We start from the raw sequence: 22,248 nt of genomic DNA, 5'->3' as shown, positions 1-22,248 counted from the left end.
ATAATAATAATAATAATATAACATTCATATGGGATCACTGCAGACACAGACATGCATGATTCATAGCGTGCATGAAATGTATGCTAATTAAGGGTGTGCCAATAATGAGCACGCAGTCATTAATATGACAGTAGTTAGCCAGAAACTGAATGGAGTACTCACACAGTACCCAGACTCTAATTTACAGTGGAACAATTATTCCAGTACTTTTTTTTTTTTTTGCAGTCATTAGCGCCTAAAGAGCAAAGTTACGTTTATTGCAGGTTTGATGTCGAACAAAATGACCAATTAGCTGAATTTAAGGTGCACCCGCAGGGCTTGCATGTGTAGCCTTAACTTTGAATTCTACGCCCAAGCTAATGACGGCTCGCTATGGAAGGCTTAAGGCAGAACTTAAATGTGAGACGCTGGGACTCTTCTGGGTTAAAAAGGAGTTTGACTGAGGACAGGAAATTGAAGAAAACGCTCTTTGCTCTTAATTGTGTGAGGAAAACAAAAACAAAACAAAAAAATTACAATTAAAGTGGTCCTTCGCCACTTTGTGGTTTGAATTTCACGGCTTCACTCATGTTTTTCCCAAAATTTATGAATAAATATATGAATAATTCATACTGTTTTGTGGGTAAAAACAGCCTATTAGTCAAACAATGTGAATAATGTTAATATTAGAGCATCGCAAACCTTATTAGAGCCCTCTAGACATGAAATAACACCCCTATAGTCACCTTCATGGTAAACCTAACATTATTAGAGCCCTCAATATATGAAATAACACCCCTATAGTCACTTACATTAAGATATGCCTTAAGATTAAGATATGCCTTTATTCGTCCCTCAGTGGGGAAATTTGTACATGGTGAACCTAACATCATTAGAGCCCTCTAGACATGAAATAGCACCCCTATAGTCACCTTCATGGTAAACCTAACATTATTAGAGCCCTCTAGACATGAAATAACACCCCTATAGTCACCTTCATGGTGAACCTAACATTATTAGAGCCCTCAATATATGAAATAACACCCCTATAGTCACCTTCATAGTAAACCTAACATTATTAGAGCCCTCAATATATGAAATAACACCCCTATAGTCACCTCCATGGTAAACCTAACATTATTAGAGCCCTCAATATATGAAATAACACCCCTATAGTCACCTCCATGGTAAACCTAACATTATTAGAGCCCTCTAGACATGAAATAACACCCCTATAGTCACCTTCACAGTAAACCCAACATTATTAGAGCCCTCTAGACATGAAATAACACCCCTATAGTCACTTTCGTGGTAAACTTATTATTAGAGCCCTCTAGACATGAAATAACACCCCTATAGTCACCTTCACTGTATTTTAATTATATTATATATTAATATATATATTATTTCCTGTGGATAAACATGATTTCGAAAAATGTTTCGAATACAATGAGATGAAACATCTCATTCCTATGAGAATAAAGTTCATGAGAATAAAATATTAAACATATTATGAATATTTGTTAAATCCTGACAAAAAAAGGGAAAAAAAAGATTTTCCTGTGTATTTTATTCCTATTTTTTCTTCAAATGACAAAACCTCTTTGAATAAATTGTGGGGTTTTTTTTTCTCCCTGTGTTAATTCCTGATCATTCCAGCAGCGTTTATCCCTGAGAAAGTCCTTGTGACTGCGTGGAAATTGTTCCCAGCCAACTTCCACTCGACGCCACAGGTCTGACAGCAGAAAGCCAATAGCGTGTAATACCCCCGTCATGGCCCATTCTGCTCCAGGGTACTGAATCAACACAAATGCTTGGCATTTTTCATTATGTTTTTAATACCTATCTCACGCAAGACACTGACAATGATGCAAGGCGAGAGTTTGTTTTTTTTTTTTTTTTTCCAAGCTTTAGACAGAGCTTAGCAAAGGGGAAGTAAAGTTGACGTAGCGGTGTTCCTGTGCCTGAACGCGGTAATAGCATCTGGGAACAAACCCCAAAAGCATCGTGTATTATTCACAACTGGCGTTGCAATATTCATTTTGTGTGCTTGGGGTATTTTGTGTGCATTCATGGCATTCAGCCAGCAACCTTGTACCGCATCTTTTGGGGAAAATGGCGCTAATTATGCCATCAGTGAGAAAATTCTGTATTAATACTACAGTGAAAGTGATCTTTTAAGGGTATTCACAGCAGGGCTTCACTGCCCATTTTTGCAGCGACAGGAGGAAAAGTTGAGCTAATTTGTCCTGACATTTCTTTGCGAGAAGAAAACTGCTGAATAGCTTTATATGGAGTATTTTTTTTGCAATTGAAAAAAAAAAAAGACATACTTTTGTGTCTGAGCTTGTGTTGCCTCCTCCAGTGTTGTGTCACACTGACCTTCAGGTCCAGAATGAATGGAGCACAAAAAACAAGAAAAGAGATGAGGTCATTTGTAGTAAAAGGTTGAAAGCCATGTGTTTTTCTTTGGGAAAGAAATAACCCCTTTTAGATTTATTCAGTGTACCAACAATTCTAAAAATACTAAATTATCTTGCCTTGACTCCTTGGAACTCGCATTGTAAGTTGTCTGCAGTATGCTAGGCTATAAGTGGTGGTTAATTGGTTCCAGACCCGACTGTAATAAATGAATGTCTGCAAAGTAGGATTCACAATTTGGAGTTGCCAATTAACCTAGCATGTTTTTGGAATGTGGGAGGAAACCGGAGTACCCGGAGAAAACCCATGTATGCACGGGGAGAACATGCAAACTCCACACAGAGATGGCCTGAGGGTGGAATTGAACTCGGGTCTGCTAGCTGTGTGGCCTGCGTGCTAACCACTCTTGCAGCTGCAAAGTAGGATTCCTGATTCATAAATGGAACATTTTCGCATCACAGCATCACAGTTAGAGCCCTCTAGACATGAAATAACACCCCTATAGTCACCTTCATGGTGAACCTAACATTATTAGAGCTCTCTAGACATTAAATAACACCCCTATAGTCACCTTCATGGTGAACCTAACATTATTAGAGCCCTCTAGACATGAAACAACACCCCTATAGTCACCTTCACGGTAAACCTAACATTATTAGAGCCCTCTAGACATGAAATAACACCCCTATAGTCACCTTCATGGTAAACCTAACATTATTAGAGCTCTATAGACATGAAATAGCACCCCTATAGTGACCTTCATGGTAAACCTCACATTATTTGAGCCCTCTAGACATGAAATAGCACCCCTATAGTGACCTTCATGGTGAACCTCACATTATTTGTGCCCTCTAGACATGAAATAACACTCCTATAGTCACCTTCACGGTGAACCTAACATTATTAGAGTCCTCCAGATGTGAAATAACACCCCTATAGTCACCTTCATGGTGAACCTAACATTATTAGAGCCCTCCAGAGTGAAATAACACCCCTATAGTCACCTTCATGGTAAACCTAACATTATTAGAGCCCTCTAGACATGAAATAACACCCCTATAGTGACCTTCATGGTAAACCTAACATTATTAGAGCCCTCTAGACATGAAATAGCACCCCTATAGTGACCTTCATGGTAAACCTCACATTATTAGAGCCCTCTAGACATGAATTAGCACCCCATAGTGACCTTCATGGTAAACCTCACATTATTTGTGCCCTCTAGACATGAAATAACACCCCTATAGTCACCTTCACGGTGAACCTAACATTATTAGAGTCCTCCAGATGCGAAATAACACCCCTATAGTCACCTTCATGGTGAACCTAACATTATTAGAGCCCTCCAGAGTGAAATAACACCCCTATAGTCACCTTCATGGTAAACCTAACATTATTAGAGCCCTCTAAACATGAAATAACACCCCTATAGTCACCTTCATGGTTAACCTAACATTATTAGAGCCCTCTAGACATGAAATAACACCCCTATAGTCACCTTCATGGTAAACCTATGGTAACCTAACCCCCCCCCCGATTGTCTGACATCACAAATGTGCCATTGTGCAAGATTATTATTTTTGTCCGTCTATTCCTAGAATTGAAATAGGAGCGCTGCGCCTCCTTTGTAGAGTGTAATGTGGAGACAGCAAAGACAGCAATATCCTTTTGATAAGTTGATTTGAGATAAGATTGCTTCCCTCTTATTGTCTCCGCAGATTTAAGTTAAAAATAGACACTTTTTTTTTTCCCCCTACAGCTGGCGTCGACATGTTGAGCGCTAATGGTGCAGCGTGGAATCAGCTTTCCAAACATCCTCACAGCTCTCTTTCTCCCACACATTATTTCCCGATGTTTCATGTCCAAAAAAAAAAAAGTGCCTCAGATGTCGGTGCTGCAGTCTGGCGATGCAGCTGAGAGAAGTACCTGGCTGGTCGCATGCCGTTGGAAGTGCGGCGGTCTTTAGGGAGATCACGGGGAGGAGATGGGGAATGTGTTTTTTTTTTTTTTTTTTGATCAGGACCAGCTGTCGCTTTCCTGTCCTTAAATATTCTTGACGCTAACAGTCCTGCTGGGCTAAAAGTAGTTGCTGCCTGCGTCCATTCTTGTGCTTGCGATCATTAATATTGACTATTACACACAAAGAATGGACGACTTAGGTTGGGTTTCATGAGGACAATGTTTGGAACTTGAGGACGGCAGCTTTTACCACTTGATTCGATGTTACAACTTCAGGAACCAAAACCATGTTAACGTCTCAAAGTGGACGTTTTTCCTCTTTTTACATTTTTGATAGGACTCAAGTTTGGACTTGATGGGATCTGACATTTATATTATGATTCCTTCATTAGGACCACTACACAATGATGAAATTACATTGGAGGGAGCTGATTGGCCGTGATACAGACTAAACAAGAACTGACAAGGGACAGAAGGAGGGAAGGTTGATTGTTGCCCGAGACACAGATGGAACCAGTACACATTACCCAAGACCCCTGGGGGGGTGACATAGGTGAAAGAAGACCTGAAAATGACAAACTGACTGATATGTGAGCTGCACGGCGGCCGAGTGGTTAGCGCGCAGACCTCACACCTACGAGACCCGGGTTTAATTCCACCCTCGGCGTCGCCACAGATTTTTTTTTAAAGCTTTATTTGACTTTCTAAGTCAAAGTTGATTACTATGTGGGCTAATACTTGTGTAAAGGTGACTATAGGGGTGTTATTTCATGTCTAGAGGGCTCTAATAATGTAAGGTTTCCCATGAAGGTGACTATAGGGGTGTTATTTTATGTCTAGAGGGCTCTAATAAGGTTTGTGATGCTCGAACTGCAGGCGAGTGGTTAGCGTGCAGACCTCACAGCTAGGAAACCAGTTCAATCCTACCCTCTGCCATCTTTGTGTGGAGTAGCGGTAGAAAGCGGCAGAAAATGAATGAATATTTAAGCATTATTAGAGCCCTCTAGACATAAAATAATACCCCTATATTGACTTTTAAACTCCTGTTACTCGAATTTGTAAATAAAAGGAAATAAAACCTTTTAGGGGCTGCACGGTGTGCAAGTGGTTAGCACACAGGCTTCACAAATGGGAGACCCGAGTTCAATTCCACCCTCGGCCATCTCTGTGTGGAGTTTGCATGCGTGGGTTTTTCTCCGGTTTCCTCCCACATTCCAAAAACATGCTAGGTTAATTAGCGACTCCATTTATACTTTTTTTCTTACATATTGCGCAACTACAGGGTCTTGAGACACATGCTAACTCGCAAACTAGAGAGCTAGCGACCTAAACGGTAGCCTTCAAGTTATTTCCTTTAAACTTAAATAAGCCAAAAACTTACCACTTCCACACGGATAGGGAGGATAACTATTAACAGTTATTTAACCTTTAACATGAACATTAATCAAACGTAATAATTTTTTTCTGGGTAGATGATACCATACAGCATCCATATCAAACTTGCGAGGGGCCTGTACTAACATTAAACTTTCATATCAAGGCGAGGGCCTCAAACTCGTGTCCTGCGTGCCACATTTGGCCCGCGGGCCGCGTGTTTGAGACCCCTGCCATACAGCATCCATATCAAACTTGCGCGGGGGGCCTGCACTAACATGAAACTTTCATATTAAGGCGGGGGCCTCAAACTGGTGTCCTGCGGGCCACATTTGGCCCGTGGGCCACGTGTTTGAGACCCCTGCCATACAGCATCCATATCAAACTTGCGCGGGGCCTGCACTAACATTAAACTTTCATATCAAGGCGGGGGCCTCAATCTAGTGTCCTGCGGGCCATTTGTGGCCCACGAGACACGTGTTTGAGACCCCTGCACTAGGGAATCCTGAATAACGACTGATGCAAAAAAAAAAATTGAGGGGCGACAGAACACCTATTAGAATCCAACAATGCACCGTGAATAAGAAATACAATAATAGTTGTGTTCAAGTCCTCAGACGCCTCTATTTTTACTTTACATAAAAAAGCAGCCAATTTATGAAACTGCAAGTTTATATGAAGTGTCCTCATGTACCCCGGCTGCCTTTCATTCGGAAAGCTATTATATAAGCATTGGGGGGGGCAGGGGATCACAAGTGTAATTCCGATAGTGCCAAAAAAAAAAAAATACAAAAAAAATAAAAAAACAAGGCTGCTCCGTGTATAAGCTTCAAGCTAAGACTTTCTCAGCACGCTCAGGTGGAAAGTTCACATTCAGGATCGGAAACAAACAAAAACACAAACCCATCTGGTTCCTTTCGCATTCGTTACCACGCTGATCACCGAGAACGGCAGCTGCACCTTAAAGCTTGACAAAAACAATGCCTCCCACTCCATAACAGACCCCCACAGAAGCCTTTGCTCTGGCCTGTGGGCTCGTGTTCACGTGTGCCAAACAAGTACGCATTCACTTGTTGAGAAATGACTCACTGGAGTGTTTTTTTTTTATTTTTATTTATTTTTTTTAACGTCTCTACTTCTCAGAGAAGCAATAGCATTGTGCTGGTTGTTATCGCAAACATGTCAGTCAGGGTGTAACGATATCTTATTCATTACACGACGACCGCAGCTGCATCAATCAGCTGAATCGTTCATTTAGATCTCCATTGTTGGCACCCGTGAGTCTTTGGTCAGAAACTCCAAAATTACTGATCAAGATGGACACTTTTTTTTTTTTTTTTGCTTAGAAGTACCCAAACTTAATAAAGCCAAATCTGTTTTATTTTTGTAAATAAATTTATAATATCACGGTTGTCTGCTCTCATAAGTGCCGCTGTCTCTCAACCGTCTCTCTAAGGACTCGGTAACTATTCCGACATAAGACTTCTTCGGGATAATTGATTGTATTTGACATGACGTAGAGTAAGCTAACGTATTGGCGCAGATCAATCCAAAGCTCTATGACTCGGAAGACGATGGGAAAGGCGGAAAGGGGGGGGGTGTCTATTTAATCTTTCCTAATTGTCAGAGACAGCCGAGCTTCTCGGGAGAAACGTTCCGTGCGCAAATGGCTCGGACCTATTTAAGAGTTTCTCGGAATGTAAATTAGCTCTCACCTCATCCAGACTCCCAAAGTATTCCCAAATTGCCCAGACCAAACATTGAGCAGGAGTGCTGTGTCTAACTGCATTTAATGCTATACTTCATCTACACCCCCCCACAGTACTATTTCAAGTACTATTGAGAACCTGATGATATATTTTTTTTCAGTACAAACCACTGTATGACTTGCTGGCGCCGGTATTCAAGCATGAATAAAGACACCCACAAAACAGACCATCGTCCCCGATGCATTCAAATAACCACCGGGGTTAAAAAAAAAAATGTTGCCATTGATAGCCGTGGCTGTAGACAACCTCCTGATGTGTTTTTTTCAGTAACTCCACAAGATGGCATCTACAGAGTGGTATCTACCTCTGCATGCGCTTTAAAGTGTTGGCTAAAGTGTTACTGGATGTGAAAGTCAGGTGTTACACTGGTCGCGCCGATTACAATGAACTCATCACGATTAATTCATCATTAATCTCTAATTAATGCCGGCTGAGCAGTTTGCTCCTTACTGCTATTACAACATTGGCTCTGTTGAGTTAACTCGGGGTTATACAAAGTGCGGAAAGGTGGTCATTTGTGGCCCGCAACTTTTTTTTATTATTATTTTATATATTTTTTTTATAATTTTTTTTTATTTTTATTTTATATATTTTTTTATTATTTTTTTTTTATTTTATTTTATATATTTTTTTATTATTTTATTTTTTATTTTTTAGTTAGCCCGTGGCACATTCTACACAATTTAACTAGAAAACTTAACTTTAACTTAAAAAAAAAACAATTTAACAATTTAACTTAAAAATTTAAAAATAAATAGTAATTAAAAAAATATATATATTGAAAAAATTAAAAATATATAAAAAAAATAATAAAATAAAATAAAATAAAAACAAGAATATTCATTCATTCATTTTCTACCGCTTATCCTCACAAGGGTCGTGGGGGGTGCTGGAGCCTTTTACAAGTCAAGTCAAAATATTGAAAGAAAAAAGTAAAAATTTTATGATAACAAAATAATATTATGGGGTAAAAAAATAGCATAAATTTGAAATATTGAAGACAAAAGTAGTATGACAAAAAAAAAAAAACAATGAATAAAGTTTGGTCCTGATAAAACCCGTTTTGACTCGCATCACAATGCAGTTGCCCTGAGTTGATATCAATAATAAGTTTTCACGTTTCTCTCCACTTATCGCCTTTGTCCATTTAACGCTCCGCCAACGTTGCGGTTTTGATTTAATAAAACATTAAAAAAAAGCTTTATGTAAATATGATTAGTACGCACTTGAGTGTATACAGTATATTCTTAGTAGTCCGAGTCGGTAAACAGCAGATGGTGAGGAAGGACCGTTTGGCGCGTTGCTTTATTCCTCTTCCCACCTGAATGACCTATGTGGAGCTCAGCAGCTGATGCAGAAATTTTTAAATAAATAAAATTAGAAAAATACATGCCGAGAGCTCGGCGTTGTTTACTCGGCTTCCACTGGAGCGCAAGACCGCAAGGCAGCTTCATTTGGAATTAGCTTGTTTATCAGCTTTCTGATGACATTTCGGACGTACATGATCCATGACTGATGATGATTTGCCATTGAAAACGAGAGCGAGCGCTAACACGATGCCCGGCGCCGCTCTGTAATTAAATGTATGATGTTTAGTGTTTTTCGTCGGATGAGGACAATAGCTTTTTATGTGCGTGCATTTTTCCAAAGGTAACCTTGAACGATTGGACATGCTTGGAAGATGGCGCCGCACATTACCGACGACGCGCTGGTACATCGTGACCATAGGGGTAGGAAATTGGTTGTTCCAAGGTGATTTCTTTTTAAGCTTCTTTTTATTACCATACAAGATGACGTCGCACCCTTGCGACACCTGCTGAACTTTCGGGAACGGTGAGGCGAGAGCACGAGTCCTTGAAAAGGTTACAGCGAGTCTTTAGCTACCCGGTAGAGACAGGAAGTAGGCGAGACAGCTTAGCCATGAAGCGATATTGTTTGCATTAATGTCACAGTAACTTTTGAACATAGTGTGATGACTGTGACATCGTAAATTCACATTTGTGCTGTCGTTTGTGCTGCAGTTTTTTTCTTCAATATTCCGCTATATCCAGTTTTTACTGGATATAATTTTTTTATGGATGCATTACTGTTTTGATAGACTATTGAACTACGGCAACACTTTATGCGACAAAAACAAGTTATTTGTTTAATTAATTAATATTTATTTATATTTAATATTTTTTATTAATTAATATTTGACTATTCATCACTCCAACTTTATTTGTTGTTTGTTGTTCGTAATTATGTTTTAAAGTATTTTTCTTCAATTAATATTTATTTATATTTGATATTTTTAATTAATGAATATTTGACTATTAATCACTCCAACTTTATTCGTTGTTTGTTGGTAATTATTTTTTAAAGTATTTTTCTTTAATTAATATGTATGTATATTTATATTTAATATTTTTAATTAATTAATATTTGTCTATTCATCACTCCAACTTTATTTGTTGTTTGTAATTATTTTTAAGTATTTTTCTTTAATTAATATTTATTTATATTTAATATTTTTAATGAATTAATATTTGACTATTCATCACTCCAACTTTATTCGTTGTTTGTAATTATTTTTTAAAGTAGTTTTCTTGAATATTTCAACTAAGTATTTGTCCTCAAATTATTTTTTTCTCTTAATATTTTCACTTTACTGTAAAAATTATTGCATTTTTTTCCATTTTTGCTGATTATTTTTTTCCCCTATATATTTTTCCAATGTGCCACCGGCCACTCTTTGGACAACACTGGTCTAGGGCCAAACTGATTACTTGATTAATCGAAATAAGCAGCTTCAGATCGCGGTAATAATAGTTAGTTGCCGGGAATAAGAAGACGTAGCAGGAGGGATAACTTTGCTATACTTAGGAGTATGCAGACCCCCTCTAGTTGTATTTGTAAATGGTTATCCAGCCCACCACTAAGCCACCATCACTAAAAGATACTAAAAGAAGTCTATAAAAGGCAACACGGACTCCATAGGGTTACTGTTTTTTGACAAGTTTTCCCCCTTCTTCACATACTCCACATTGCAAGTTACTTCCCACCTCTATAGTGACAATGCGATAATGAAAAGTAAAATTCTTTCAAGTCTCTTTCCAATCTGCAGATATGTTTAATTTCCCTAACAGGGGCAGGAGGAGTAAGCACAGTTCCCTGCTGCCAAGAGACAAACACGATCCGGAGGGAAATTACCCATCAGCAAGGCAATACTGTTACTTGAGATGCAATTACCAGGCCACTTGCAAGATGCCCGGCCCTAGAAAAACCACGGTGTGTGTGTGTGTGTGTGTGTATATGTGTGTGAGCGACCGGTCGATATGTGCATAACCGCATCTTATGTTTTGCAGGCTAAATTGGATTCTTTGCTGGAGAAGAGTTAATTTAGAATATGTCCAAGATGCAAATGATTGATGTGGCTATATTGTTACAAATGCGGGTGTGGGACAGGGTGGTGCAACCCCCCGCATGGGGGGAAAAAAAATAAAAAAAAATAAGCATGCCTGCATTGCTACAAATGCACAGTTTACATGCTAATTTCCCTTTGCTAAGCTTATGTTTGTGATCAGTTAAATAAGAGTCATAGGAGGCGTTTAATGGACCAATTTAGCGTCAGGATGCTACAAAAGAGAGGGAGCACAGATTGGAACGAGCATCAGTGTAAACATTTGATAAGCTTTTCGCCTGGGGGGGGCTAATGCTACGCCGTGTTATTATTGGTACCAAAATAGAAGTCGCCGCTGCCACAAGGAAGCGAGATGAACGGGATAATTTTTTTTTTGAGGCATATATTCCTCAAGTGAGTGTGGGGGGACATCAACCATTGTACGGCGAATAATCACCTTGAATCTCCTAATTAATCACGTCTGCCTCCGATGAGCGGCGCTCGGAAGAAAAAAGACCGGCGCCGGTTGCAAAGACGCGGAATAAAGCTGCACGGAGTGTTGAGCGTAGCATGCATAATAAATGTATGACAAAACAATACCCCAGGCGCCCCCCCGGTATTAATGATATGCAGCCGACTCATTATTAAAGTTCCAAAACAGCTCCTGGAGTAACACAGATGGAGTCAATTAAGCAATGAGCATGCTTGCTCGGCTGCCGTTTCATCTCCTTGTCTTTTATCTCCCTCATATTACTCCGTGGATGTAATTATTACAGCGAGTATGTTTCTGAGAGCAACATAATGCCCCACTGTTAATAACTCCTGCTTGTGCTTGTAATTTTAAATAATGCAGCACTTGATAAATAGAGCTAATTTGTTTAAAAAAAAAAAACAAAAAAACAACCGCACCGGCGTGGCTGCTTTGGTGTTGCTATGGTAACTGTGATGCAACGCTTGGATCGATATACGCACGGTATACCAGGGATCCATCATGACGCCTCGGTCAAGTTCTCCGCCCGTGAGAAACCATGATGCCGCTCAACTATTTTGCTTGTTTGCTGCTAACTAAAGAGACATGGAGAAAAGTACCGGAAATTGAACTAATTAATATGTTACAGCACTTTTATTGCAAATGTTGACCAGAAATCAGAAGGAGCACTTGATATCGTGTTAGCTTTAGTTTAGTGGTCAAGTAGGATTTGTGGCTCCAAGTGGAAACGGGCCTGAATGAGTCTTTTGATGGTCAAGGCCGACGACCCCCCGTGTATTATTGCCTGGGGCTGCACGGTGTTCAAGTGGTTAGTGCGCAAACCTCACAGCTAGGAGACCAGAGTTCAATTCAACAGTTCAACAGAAAGCGGCAGAAAATGAATGAATATTTGAGCATTATTAGAGCCCTCGAGACATGAAATAACACCCCTATATTGACTTTTAAAGTCCTATTACTCAAATTTGTAAATAAAAAGAAATAAAACCTTTTAGGGGCTGCACGGTGTTCAAGTGGTTTGCACACAAGCCTCACAAATAGGAGACCCGAGTTCAATTCCACCCTGGGCCATCTCTGTGTGGAGTAGCGGTAGAAAGCAGTAGAAAATGAATGAATATTTAAGCATTATTAGAGCCCTCTAGACATGAAATAACACCCCTATTTTGACTTTTAAACTCTTATTACTCGAATTTACCCGAGTTCAATTCCACCCTCAGCCATCTCTGTGTGGAGTTAGCATGTTCTCCCCGTGCATGCGTGGGTTTTCTCCGGGTATTCCGGTTTCCTCCCACATTCCAAAAACATGCTAGGTTAATTAGCGACTCCAAATTGTCCATAGGTATGAATGTGAGTGTGAATGGTTGTTTGTCTATATGTGCCCTGTGATTGGCTGGCCACCAGTCCAGGGTGTGAATTTAAGGATGGTTAACTCAACAATTTGTAGATCAACAGAAGACAATTTAAACCACAACTACAGTAGTCCCTCGTTTATCACAATAAATTGGTTCCTGACCTGTTTTTGATAACTGAATTTCCATGAAGTGGGATTCCTTATTTAAAATTGGAATATTTTCACAGTTAGAGCATAGAAAAATGTATTTACAGTCTTCCAAGTATGTTTTTATTTTAAACAGAACCCTGTAGCTTGGTTGGCAGCCTTTTAAAATCTCTCATTTCTTAATGGTGTTTTGCACCGGAGGAATGACTTAATGGAAAAGCTTTATGTTAACACAAAGTCAACAAAAGATGCAGATTGTTGCCGTTTTAACAAAACAAGACATGAATCACTCCATACAATTATATACTCTTTTTTTCAACTGCGATAAAACCCATTTGTTCTTGCTACAATTGCATCCACAGACAGATTTTCTAATTCAGTCATCACTCGTTTATTGTGGTTCATTTGTACCAGACCTGACTGGGCAAATTATTTGTTTAAAAATTGAATATTTTCATAATTGGAGCATGGAAATCCTGTTTATGACATTAAAAAATATGTTTTTTTAACATTAGAGACCTGTACACATGAAATAGCACCCCTATAGTCAACTTTACACATTCATTCATTCATTTTCTACTGCTTATCCTCACAAGGGTTGCTGGAGTCTATCCCAGCTGTTTTCGGGCGAGAGGCGGGGTACTCCCTGGACTGGTCGCCAGTTTGGAACAATTTGGAGTCGCTAATTAACCTAGCATGATTTTGGAATGTGGGAGGAAACCAGAGTACCCGGAGAAAACCCACGGGGAGAACATGCAAACTCCACACAGAGATGGCAGAGGGTGGAATCGAACTTGCATCTCCTATTTGTGAGGCTTGTGTGCTAACCACTCGCACACCGTGCAGCCCCTAAAAGGTTTTATTTCCTTTTATTTACACATTCGAGTAATAGGAGTTTAAAAGTCAATATAGGGGTGTTATTTCATGTTTAGAGGGCTCTAATAATGTTTAAATATTCATTCATTTTATACCGCTACTCCACACAGAGATGGCCGAGGGTGGAATCGAACTCGGGTCTCCTATTTGTGAGGCTTGTGTGCTAACCACTCGCACACCGTGCAGTCCCTAAAAGGTTTTATTTCCTTTTATTTACAAATTCGAGTAATATGAGTTTAAAAGTCAATATAGGGATGTTATTTCATGTCTAGAGGGCTCTAATAATGCTTAAATATTCATTCATTCATTCCTCTAGCTGCGAGGTCTGTGCGCTAACCACTCCTCCAACGTGCAGCCCAACTTTAAACTAGTATTCCACAAAATAGTACTCGTGTGTTGCTTTAAATGTGTTCCCTGGGAGAGCGTGAACAGGAAGTGATGTCAGGGTTTCGTAGTTTGCCGTGGGTTACGCCCATGACATTAGACCGCCCATTATGAGGGGTTATCGAGCCTGTTGTGAGTTAAGTCAAACCTGCAATAAAAGCTGTTTTTGTTGTATGTGGTTTTCTAGCACGCCTCATGATGTTTTTGTTTTTGTGCGATTCCTCACAGAGACCTGATGCCTTCGACGCTGGAGGGGCAGATCACCATGGAGAAGACCCCCAGCTACTTTGTGACCAACCACGCCCCCAAGCGCATCCACACCATGGCGAGGGACATCAAACTTATTATTGTGGTGCGCAACCCCGTCACCCGAGCCATTTCGGATTACACGCAAACTCTGTCCAAGAAGCCGGAGATCCCAACCTTTGAGGTGCTAGCATTTAAGAACCGGACTCTGGGTCTTATAGACGCCTCGTGGAGCGCTTTACGCATCGGGATATACGCGCTGCACCTGGAGACATGGATGCAGTACTTCCCTTTGTCTCAAATGCACTTTGTCAGCGGGGAGCGGCTCATCGTGGACCCGGCGGGCGAAATGGGCAAAGTCCAGGACTTTTTAGGCCTCAAGAGGATCGTCACGGATAAACACTTTTACTTCAATAAAACTAAAGGCTTCCCGTGTCTGAAAAAACCCGAGGACAGCAGCACTCCCAGATGCCTGGGCAAGTCCAAAGGGAGGACTCACCCCAAAATCGAGCCGGATGTGATCCGACGGCTGCACAAGTTCTACAAACCCTTTAACATGATGTTCTACCAAATGACGGGACAGAACTTTGAGTGGGAGCTGGAGGAGGATGGCGTATCGCCAGGCTCTCAGGTCTAGCGGAGCGATGAAGACACCAGCAGCCTTCTACTTTAAAAAAAAAAAAAAAAAAAAACACTAAACACTCCTGTTCTGTTCTGTTCTGGTCTGACGCAACACTCAATCACATCCGTGTCCGTTAGCTCGCTCTCCTTTCAGAACTAATGTTGTTGACAATGGAAGATCATTATTGTACATATGAAAACATAAAATATATTTATATTTGTGAAAAGGAGATGATTTGTTTCTTTTTCCATGCATGAAGATACATTTTCTTCAACATCCTCAACACACACACACACACACACACACACATATATGCAAGGAAGCGATTAAGTGCTTGTCAAGGCAAAAAAAAAAATGGAATATTTATAATAAACAACAAATGCTAATGTAGGGCTATAAAGTCACAAAACAACACATTTCTGGCCCATTTTTTTTTTTTCGTTGTAGTAGATGCAAGAACACTTTTCATTTTCACTAATGTCAACCCAGCTGCTGCTTGAGGTAGCCAACGTAAAAAAAAAAAAAAGAAATTAAATTAAATAAAAAAAAATGTTTTAAAAAATAATAATAAATAAAAAATAAAAAAAAACACCCGTATTTTCCGGACTATAAGTCACACTTTTTTCATAGGTTGGCTGTTCCTGTGACTTATAAATGAAAAAACTGTTTATGTTACATAAACAATGGACACCTTTTCTGTTTATGTTTATTTTTTGTGTAGCTGAATAAGCATTGTGTTAGCATATCTTACACCTATTCAGCCCTTTTTGCTATTTTTTTTATTGGTAGAACTTGCCTTCCAAGAGGACGTAATGTCTGTTTTGGTCAAGTAGTTTGTGAAATACTGTATTTTCTAGACTATAAGTCACTCCGGAATATAAGTTGCACAAGGCCAAAAATGCATAATTAGGTAGGAAAAAAACATACATAAGTCACACTGTAGTATAAGTCGCATTTTTTGCGGGTAATTTACCGTATTTTCTGGACTATTTTTTTCATAGGTTGGCTGTTCCTGTGACTTATAAATGAAAAAACTGTTTATGTTACATAAAGACTGGACACCTTTTTTGTTTATGATTATTTTTTACGATTGTGTTAGCATATCTTACATCTATTCAGCCTGTTCTCTTCTTTTATTATTAGAACTTGCCTTCCAAGAGGACGTAATGTCCGTTTTGGTTAAGTAGTTTGGAAAATAAATTATCCGCAAAAAATGCGACTTATACTCCAGTGTGACATATGTATGTTTTTTTTTTTTTTTACCTAAATATGAATTTTCGGCCTTGTGCGACTTATACTCCGGAGCGACTTATGTATGTTTTTTGCTACCTAATTATGCATTTTTGGCCTTGTGCGACTTATACTCCGTAGTGACTTATGTATGTTTTTTGCGACCTAATTATGCATTTTCGGCTTTGTGCGACTTATACTCCGTAGTGACTTATGTATGTTTTTTGCGACCTAATTATGCATTTTTGGCCTTGTGCGACTTATACTCCGGAGCGACTTATGTATGTTTTTTGCTACCTAAATATGCATTTTCGGACTTGTGCGACTTATACTTCGTAGTGACTTATGTATGTTTGTTTTTTTTACCTAAAAAATGCATTTTTGGCCTTGTGCGACTTATACTCCGGAGAGACTTATACTCCAGAAAATACGATAAATGTCCCTTTTCCCAACATGGAGAGATTTTTTTCAGTGAAACTTAGGTTTTTGTCAATAAACACAAAACATAAGAAAGCAATTTTTCCCCTCATAGAAAGAAATTCTAATCTATTTCGCAAATTCAAAATCATACAAAAACAGAGGTTTGATTGTATTTACATTGTTGTCGGAACTAGAATCACACTGCTTTTAAAAGATATGCAACTACCTATGTTACAGTTATGTAATGTGCCAATGTTACATAATATTAATATGTCAATAAGGGTTGTCATCAAACACACACAAGATGAGATGATACACAATATTGGGTTTATGATAACGAGACAGGATTTGAATTTTAGATTAAAAAAACAATATATTAATATAATATCTACTATAAGGGCTCACTCTGTTCATGCTGTTGTTCTGTGGAACAAACCAATACACAGATTGAATCCTTGTCCTGACGGAAATCAGATATATTAGTTTAATTTTTATTAATTGCTTGATTAATTTATTATTGTGGGAGACCTAGTGCCAAATTTATAGGGATTACGAGGCTTCTGAGAAAAAGAGCCGTATTTAATTTTACCGTGCTTTTACACTTGAATGTAGCTAAGGTCAAACTTTGTACACCTATTTATTTTCAGTGTGAAGCCCGAGGCCACTTTATTTAAACCTCCATGAAAGATATCACACAAGATGGCAAAGGTAATGAAAGGTGCTTTTCTCTTGTCTGACTTATTTCCTTACCTTTTTGTGTCCTTTCCTTCTGCAGCCACGACATCCTACGCTCTCTCGGATCCGTTCTGCAAAAAAAAAAAAAACGTATTGGAGTTTTATGATGAAGAATAACCCTTTCACGCATCCGACGACCTTGTTGTTTACCAAAGTGTTAATGCACTCGGTATTCTTGCCGCTCGGCACTCATTAGCTGCGCCCATATTGAATAGGAGAGAGCTGATGTATCGCGAGCATTAGCTTGATAATTGGAGTCTTTCTGTGTTGTCCGCATTAGCATACTGATGACCGAGCGCGCGAGACGCCACGAGCAGCACGACTACAAATTGCCGTTCTACTTTAGTAACTCTGTGTGGATGCGACTGTTGAGACTTCATGATGATCCCATTAGAACATAGGGAACATGGAAATATGCCCCCTAGTGGCAGATAACTGTAATGTAAACATTGGCGGGCTACATGCTAAAAGCTAGTGAGAATATCATATTTAACATCGTAAAAAATATAAACATACCCCAACTTTTCAGCATACTTTCGTGCAGTTTGCTTCATTGACGGGTTGGTCATGTGGTCAGGTGAGGCTCTTACAAATAAAATAAAATAAAATAAATAAAGGATCTGTTTCTAAACGTTAACCGAATACATTTTAAATACATTTTAAATATGTAGAAAACAATTCCGAGTGAAAGTCCAGTAAAAAATAATGTGACTGTCACAAAGTACCAACTCAACAAAATGGAAGCCTGATTAACAATTACCAACAGGTGCGTGTACAGAAACAAAGCAACTGCATATCATCCCAAAACAGGAAACATAACGCCAAAATAAGAGCACTAAACAGGAAACAATATAAAAACTAAACTAAACTAAACCAAAACTGAAGTCAGAGTATGCTTAGAAGCCCGAGGCAAAATTGTGGAGTAAAGTATTGACAAAAAAAACATGCTAACTGAGCAGATGCTAAGTGAGGTTCCACTGTATTAACAATTGTGAATATTCATTCATTTTCTACTGCTTATTCTCAAAAGTCGCAGTTGGTGCTGGAGCCTATCCCAGCTGAGATGCGGGGTACACTCTGGACTGGTGGCCAGCCAATCACAGGGCACATATAGACAAACAACCATTCACACTCACATTCATACGTATGGACAATTTGGAGTCGCTAATTAGCAACTAGCATGTTTTTGGAATGTGGGAGGAAACCGGAATACCCGGAAAACATGCAAACTCCACACAGAGATAGCCGAGAGTGGAATTGAACTCGGGTTTTCTAGCTGTGAGGCCTGTGTGTTAACCACTCTAACACCGTGCAGCCCAGCCACAATCAGTTGTTTACTAAAATATCTAAAAATATGCCGTTATTAATTCATTTTCTACTGCTGTTTCCTCACGAGGGTCACGGGGGGTGCTGGAGCCTATCCCAGCTGTCTTCGGGCGGAAAGGCGGGGTACACCCTGGACTGGTGGCCAGCCAATCACAGGGCACATATAGACAAACAACCATTCACACTCACATTCATACCTATGGACAATTTGAAGTCGCTAATTAGCTGAGCATGCAAATTCCACACAGAGATAGCCGAGGGTGGAATTGAACTCGGGTTTTCTAGCTGTGAGGCCTGCGTGTTAACCACTGTAGCACCGTGCAGCCCAGCCACAATCAGTTGTTTACTAAAATATCTAAAAATATGCCAGTATAGTAAAAAAATAATTTGACCTAGTATGTTTTTTTTTCCAATTTATGTCATGTAAGTGTAAAAATAAGTGAACCTTAACACCCCAAGGGAAGCTTTTCCTCCTTTTGGAATGAATAAGGTGTTAATGTTTGCAGCCAATTAAGTCGCCAATTAACCTAGCATGTTTTGGGGAAAAAAAAACATGCATGCACAAGGAGAACATGCAAAACTCCAAGGCATTGGAATTGAACTCGGGTCTCCTAGCTGTGAGGCCTTTGTGCTAACCACTCGTCCACTGTGCAACCTGAAATTAATGTTATATGAATGTATTTCCTGTCCGATTTCAGTCATTTTCAATATTGCAGGAACACTTATTGTGAAATATCAAATTGGAAGGTGCTTGTCGCTGCCGTACTTCCATAAGAGAGGAAAAAAACAGTGACTTTTGTATTATTAAAGATGGATTTAGCAACAAGTCAAATTCATTATGGATATTTTGTAATACTTTACAATAAGGTACACAGTATTACAGTAGTTAATGAAGAAACTACAGTATCTTTTTCATTAGTTCTTCAATAACTGGATTTTCCTTGTTGGAAAGTGACAACAAAATGGATTGAATGACTGAATCAAGATGGCGGATCACATAAAGAAGACGAGCAGACTATCAGAGGTTTTCCTGGAGAATCATAAGCCGTCATATATAAAAAAAAAAAAGGTAAGACCACAAATGTTTCTGCTTATTTTGTTTTGTTATTGCCTTAATGAGCAACTGCAGTGCTTATTTACATGGATATAAAAAAATGAACATATTTATATCTCATCAGGCTATCCATGATTAAGTATAGCCGACTATTTTGCATCTTGTCAAATAACAAACCACCTGCTAAACTCCACTGTTCCACCTCGTGACCCTCCCGGAGTCGACGTGATGCGTGAGGGTGAAGAGCGCCACCGAAGGGTTTGTTAACAAACATCTGCTGCCACACTCTCCTCTGTCGTTAGAGATTAATGACTTGTTAAATAAGCTGCTGCTGCTGCTGGAACACTCTGGCAAAGTCAGGGTGTGTTTGCCGTCAAAAGAAAGCAACATACTCCACCATGCCAGATTGTTACTTTACTATCACCGCGTCGTGGTGCAAAGAAAAAGTTCACCTCAAGACTTTTCCAACTGACAAATGGAACAGCGACCTTCACTGAGGTCCATTAATCCTAATCTGGAGCACAAATTGTATACAGTCATAGTTAGCATGGAACACTAGTTTTTATGCTGGAATTTTGACTTTAAGATTCAAACATTAGTCACGGAAAAATGCTGGAAGATAAATGAAACCAAAAAAAAACAAAAACATATCTTAATATGGACACTGAAAATGAGTAATGAGTCAAATAAGTAAAACCAAAACAAATATACAAATACAGTTCAATTTAATTTGGCTGTGTCAGTTTTTCCAAAATATATAAATAAATTATTGATTAGTAAATCATTAATAAATCATAGTTCCCCAGCAGCAAAATAACTTGTGGCTGTGACCTATGCAGAGCTGAAAATCAACCATGACACCCCCCCCCCCCGACGTCACTTCCTGTCCTCCACCACCATCGATGGTTTTCTCTGATTATATTTACATCTGATTATATCAACTATATTGAGTAATTCAACTAAAATGGTGACTATAGGGGTGTTATTTAATGTCTGGAGGTCTCTAATGATTTAAAAATATATATTTACAAGATTGTAACCATGTTTTTTATGCTTAATGAAAATATTCCATTCCTAAAGAAGGAATCCTACTCTGATTATATCTACTATATTGAGTAATTCAACTAAAATGGTGACTATAGGGGTGTTATTTAATGTCTGGAGGTCTCTAATGATTTAAAAATATATATTTACAAGATTGTAACCATGTTTTTTATGCTTAATGAAAATATTCCATTCCTAAAGAAGGAATCCTACTCTGATTATATCTACTATATTGAGTAATTCAACTAAAATGGTGACTATAGGGGTGTTATTTCATGTATTGAGGTCTCTAATGATGTAAAAATATATATTTACAAGATCGGAACCATGTTTTTTTTATGCTTTATGAAAATATTCCATTCCGAAAGAAGGAATCCTACTCTGATTATATCTACTATATCGAGTAATTCAACTAAAATGGTGACTATAGGGGTGTTATTTCATGTATTGAGGTCTCTAATGATGTAAAAATATATATTTACAAGATCGGAACCATGTTTTTTATGCTTTATGAAAATATTCCATTCCTAAAGAAGGAATCCTACTCTGATTATATTTACTATATCGAGTAATTCAACTAAAATGGTGACTATAGGGGTGTTATTTCATGTATTGAGGTCTCTAATGATGTAAAAATATATATTTACAAGATCGTAACCATATTTTTTTATGCTTAATGAAAATATTCCATTCCTAAAGAAGGAATCCTACTTTTTTTGACTCTCACACTCGTTTGTATGCACCAGATGCCTCTAATTTTTGCATTATTGCGCTAAGAAATGAATGGTACTACTATGCTTTCACTTTCATTCCTCCTCATAACCGGCCGCATGTCCGTTGTCTCTGGGACTTTTCATCACCAGCGACAATCAATACGTCCAACGAGTCAATAAATAAGTCGGCCACAGATCACTGGTTGCCACAGCTATGAGGCATGGCTCAGTTAATCCTGCCAAGGATGGCTGGATCTGCACTGGCTCTCTCTGCAGACCACTCAGTCACCCTGGGAAGGCTGGCACCGCCACCTACTTACGCGGAGCGATTGATTTCCATCAAGGCGAGCGGCCACGCTGCCCTTTGTAGCGCCAACCTTGAACACTTACGGAGTACGAGCCTCCCAAAGTCAACGTCTAACTTCTACTTGGAGGGAGAAAGTAGCGTTTTTTTTTTGCTGCGCTGCCATTCCTCGAGGATGAATTAGCTCTGAGCAAAAGATGCTGATCATTTAATCCACTTTTCCAACGAACGGTGTATCTAAGCAGAACAGTTGTGTTAAACGGAGATGCTGGGTAAACACCAATAAAGACATTTTCCATTAATTTTGTGTCGTTCCAATGCATTTTTTCCCGGTCCAAACAAGCAGTATTTGAGTTATGTCATGAAAAATATCAGCAAAACTACCCAGTTATGTTATTACTTTATACATATGGTCTGTAACTGCA

The 22,248-nt window shown here is 39.0% G+C and overlaps 2 protein-coding genes across 4 annotated transcripts in view; one reads left to right on the top strand and one right to left on the bottom strand.

The window, feature by feature from the left end:
• The window catches only part of hs3st4 (heparan sulfate (glucosamine) 3-O-sulfotransferase 4), a 113,824-nt gene extending 98,750 nt beyond the window's left edge, over nucleotides 1-15,074 (top strand). The window contains exon 2 of the mRNA XM_058048266.1: nucleotides 14,358-15,074. Coding sequence (XP_057904249.1) covers nucleotides 14,358-15,012 — 655 coding nt within the window. The 3' untranslated portion in view covers nucleotides 15,013-15,074. The remainder of the gene's footprint in view (nucleotides 1-14,357) is intronic.
• hs3st2 (heparan sulfate (glucosamine) 3-O-sulfotransferase 2) overlaps nucleotides 1-22,248 on the bottom strand; it is a 216,467-nt gene that overhangs the window by 179,245 nt on the left and 14,974 nt on the right. For 2 of the 3 annotated variants that reach the window (XR_009119484.1, XR_009119485.1), the window contains exon 2: nucleotides 17,398-17,453. The gene's annotated coding sequence lies outside the window, so the exon portion shown is untranslated. Of the gene's footprint in view, nucleotides 1-2,312; nucleotides 2,362-17,397; nucleotides 17,454-22,248 lie in introns of all 3 variants that reach the window. The other variant, XM_058048267.1, reaches the window with a different exon arrangement.

Source organism: Doryrhamphus excisus, chromosome 15 (assembly GCF_030265055.1).
Source record: "Doryrhamphus excisus isolate RoL2022-K1 chromosome 15, RoL_Dexc_1.0, whole genome shotgun sequence".
Classification (NCBI taxonomy): Eukaryota; Metazoa; Chordata; class Actinopteri; order Syngnathiformes; family Syngnathidae; genus Doryrhamphus; species Doryrhamphus excisus.
The sequence above is the reverse complement of the archived record's forward strand: the minus strand, read 5'-3'. Positions and strand labels throughout refer to the sequence as shown.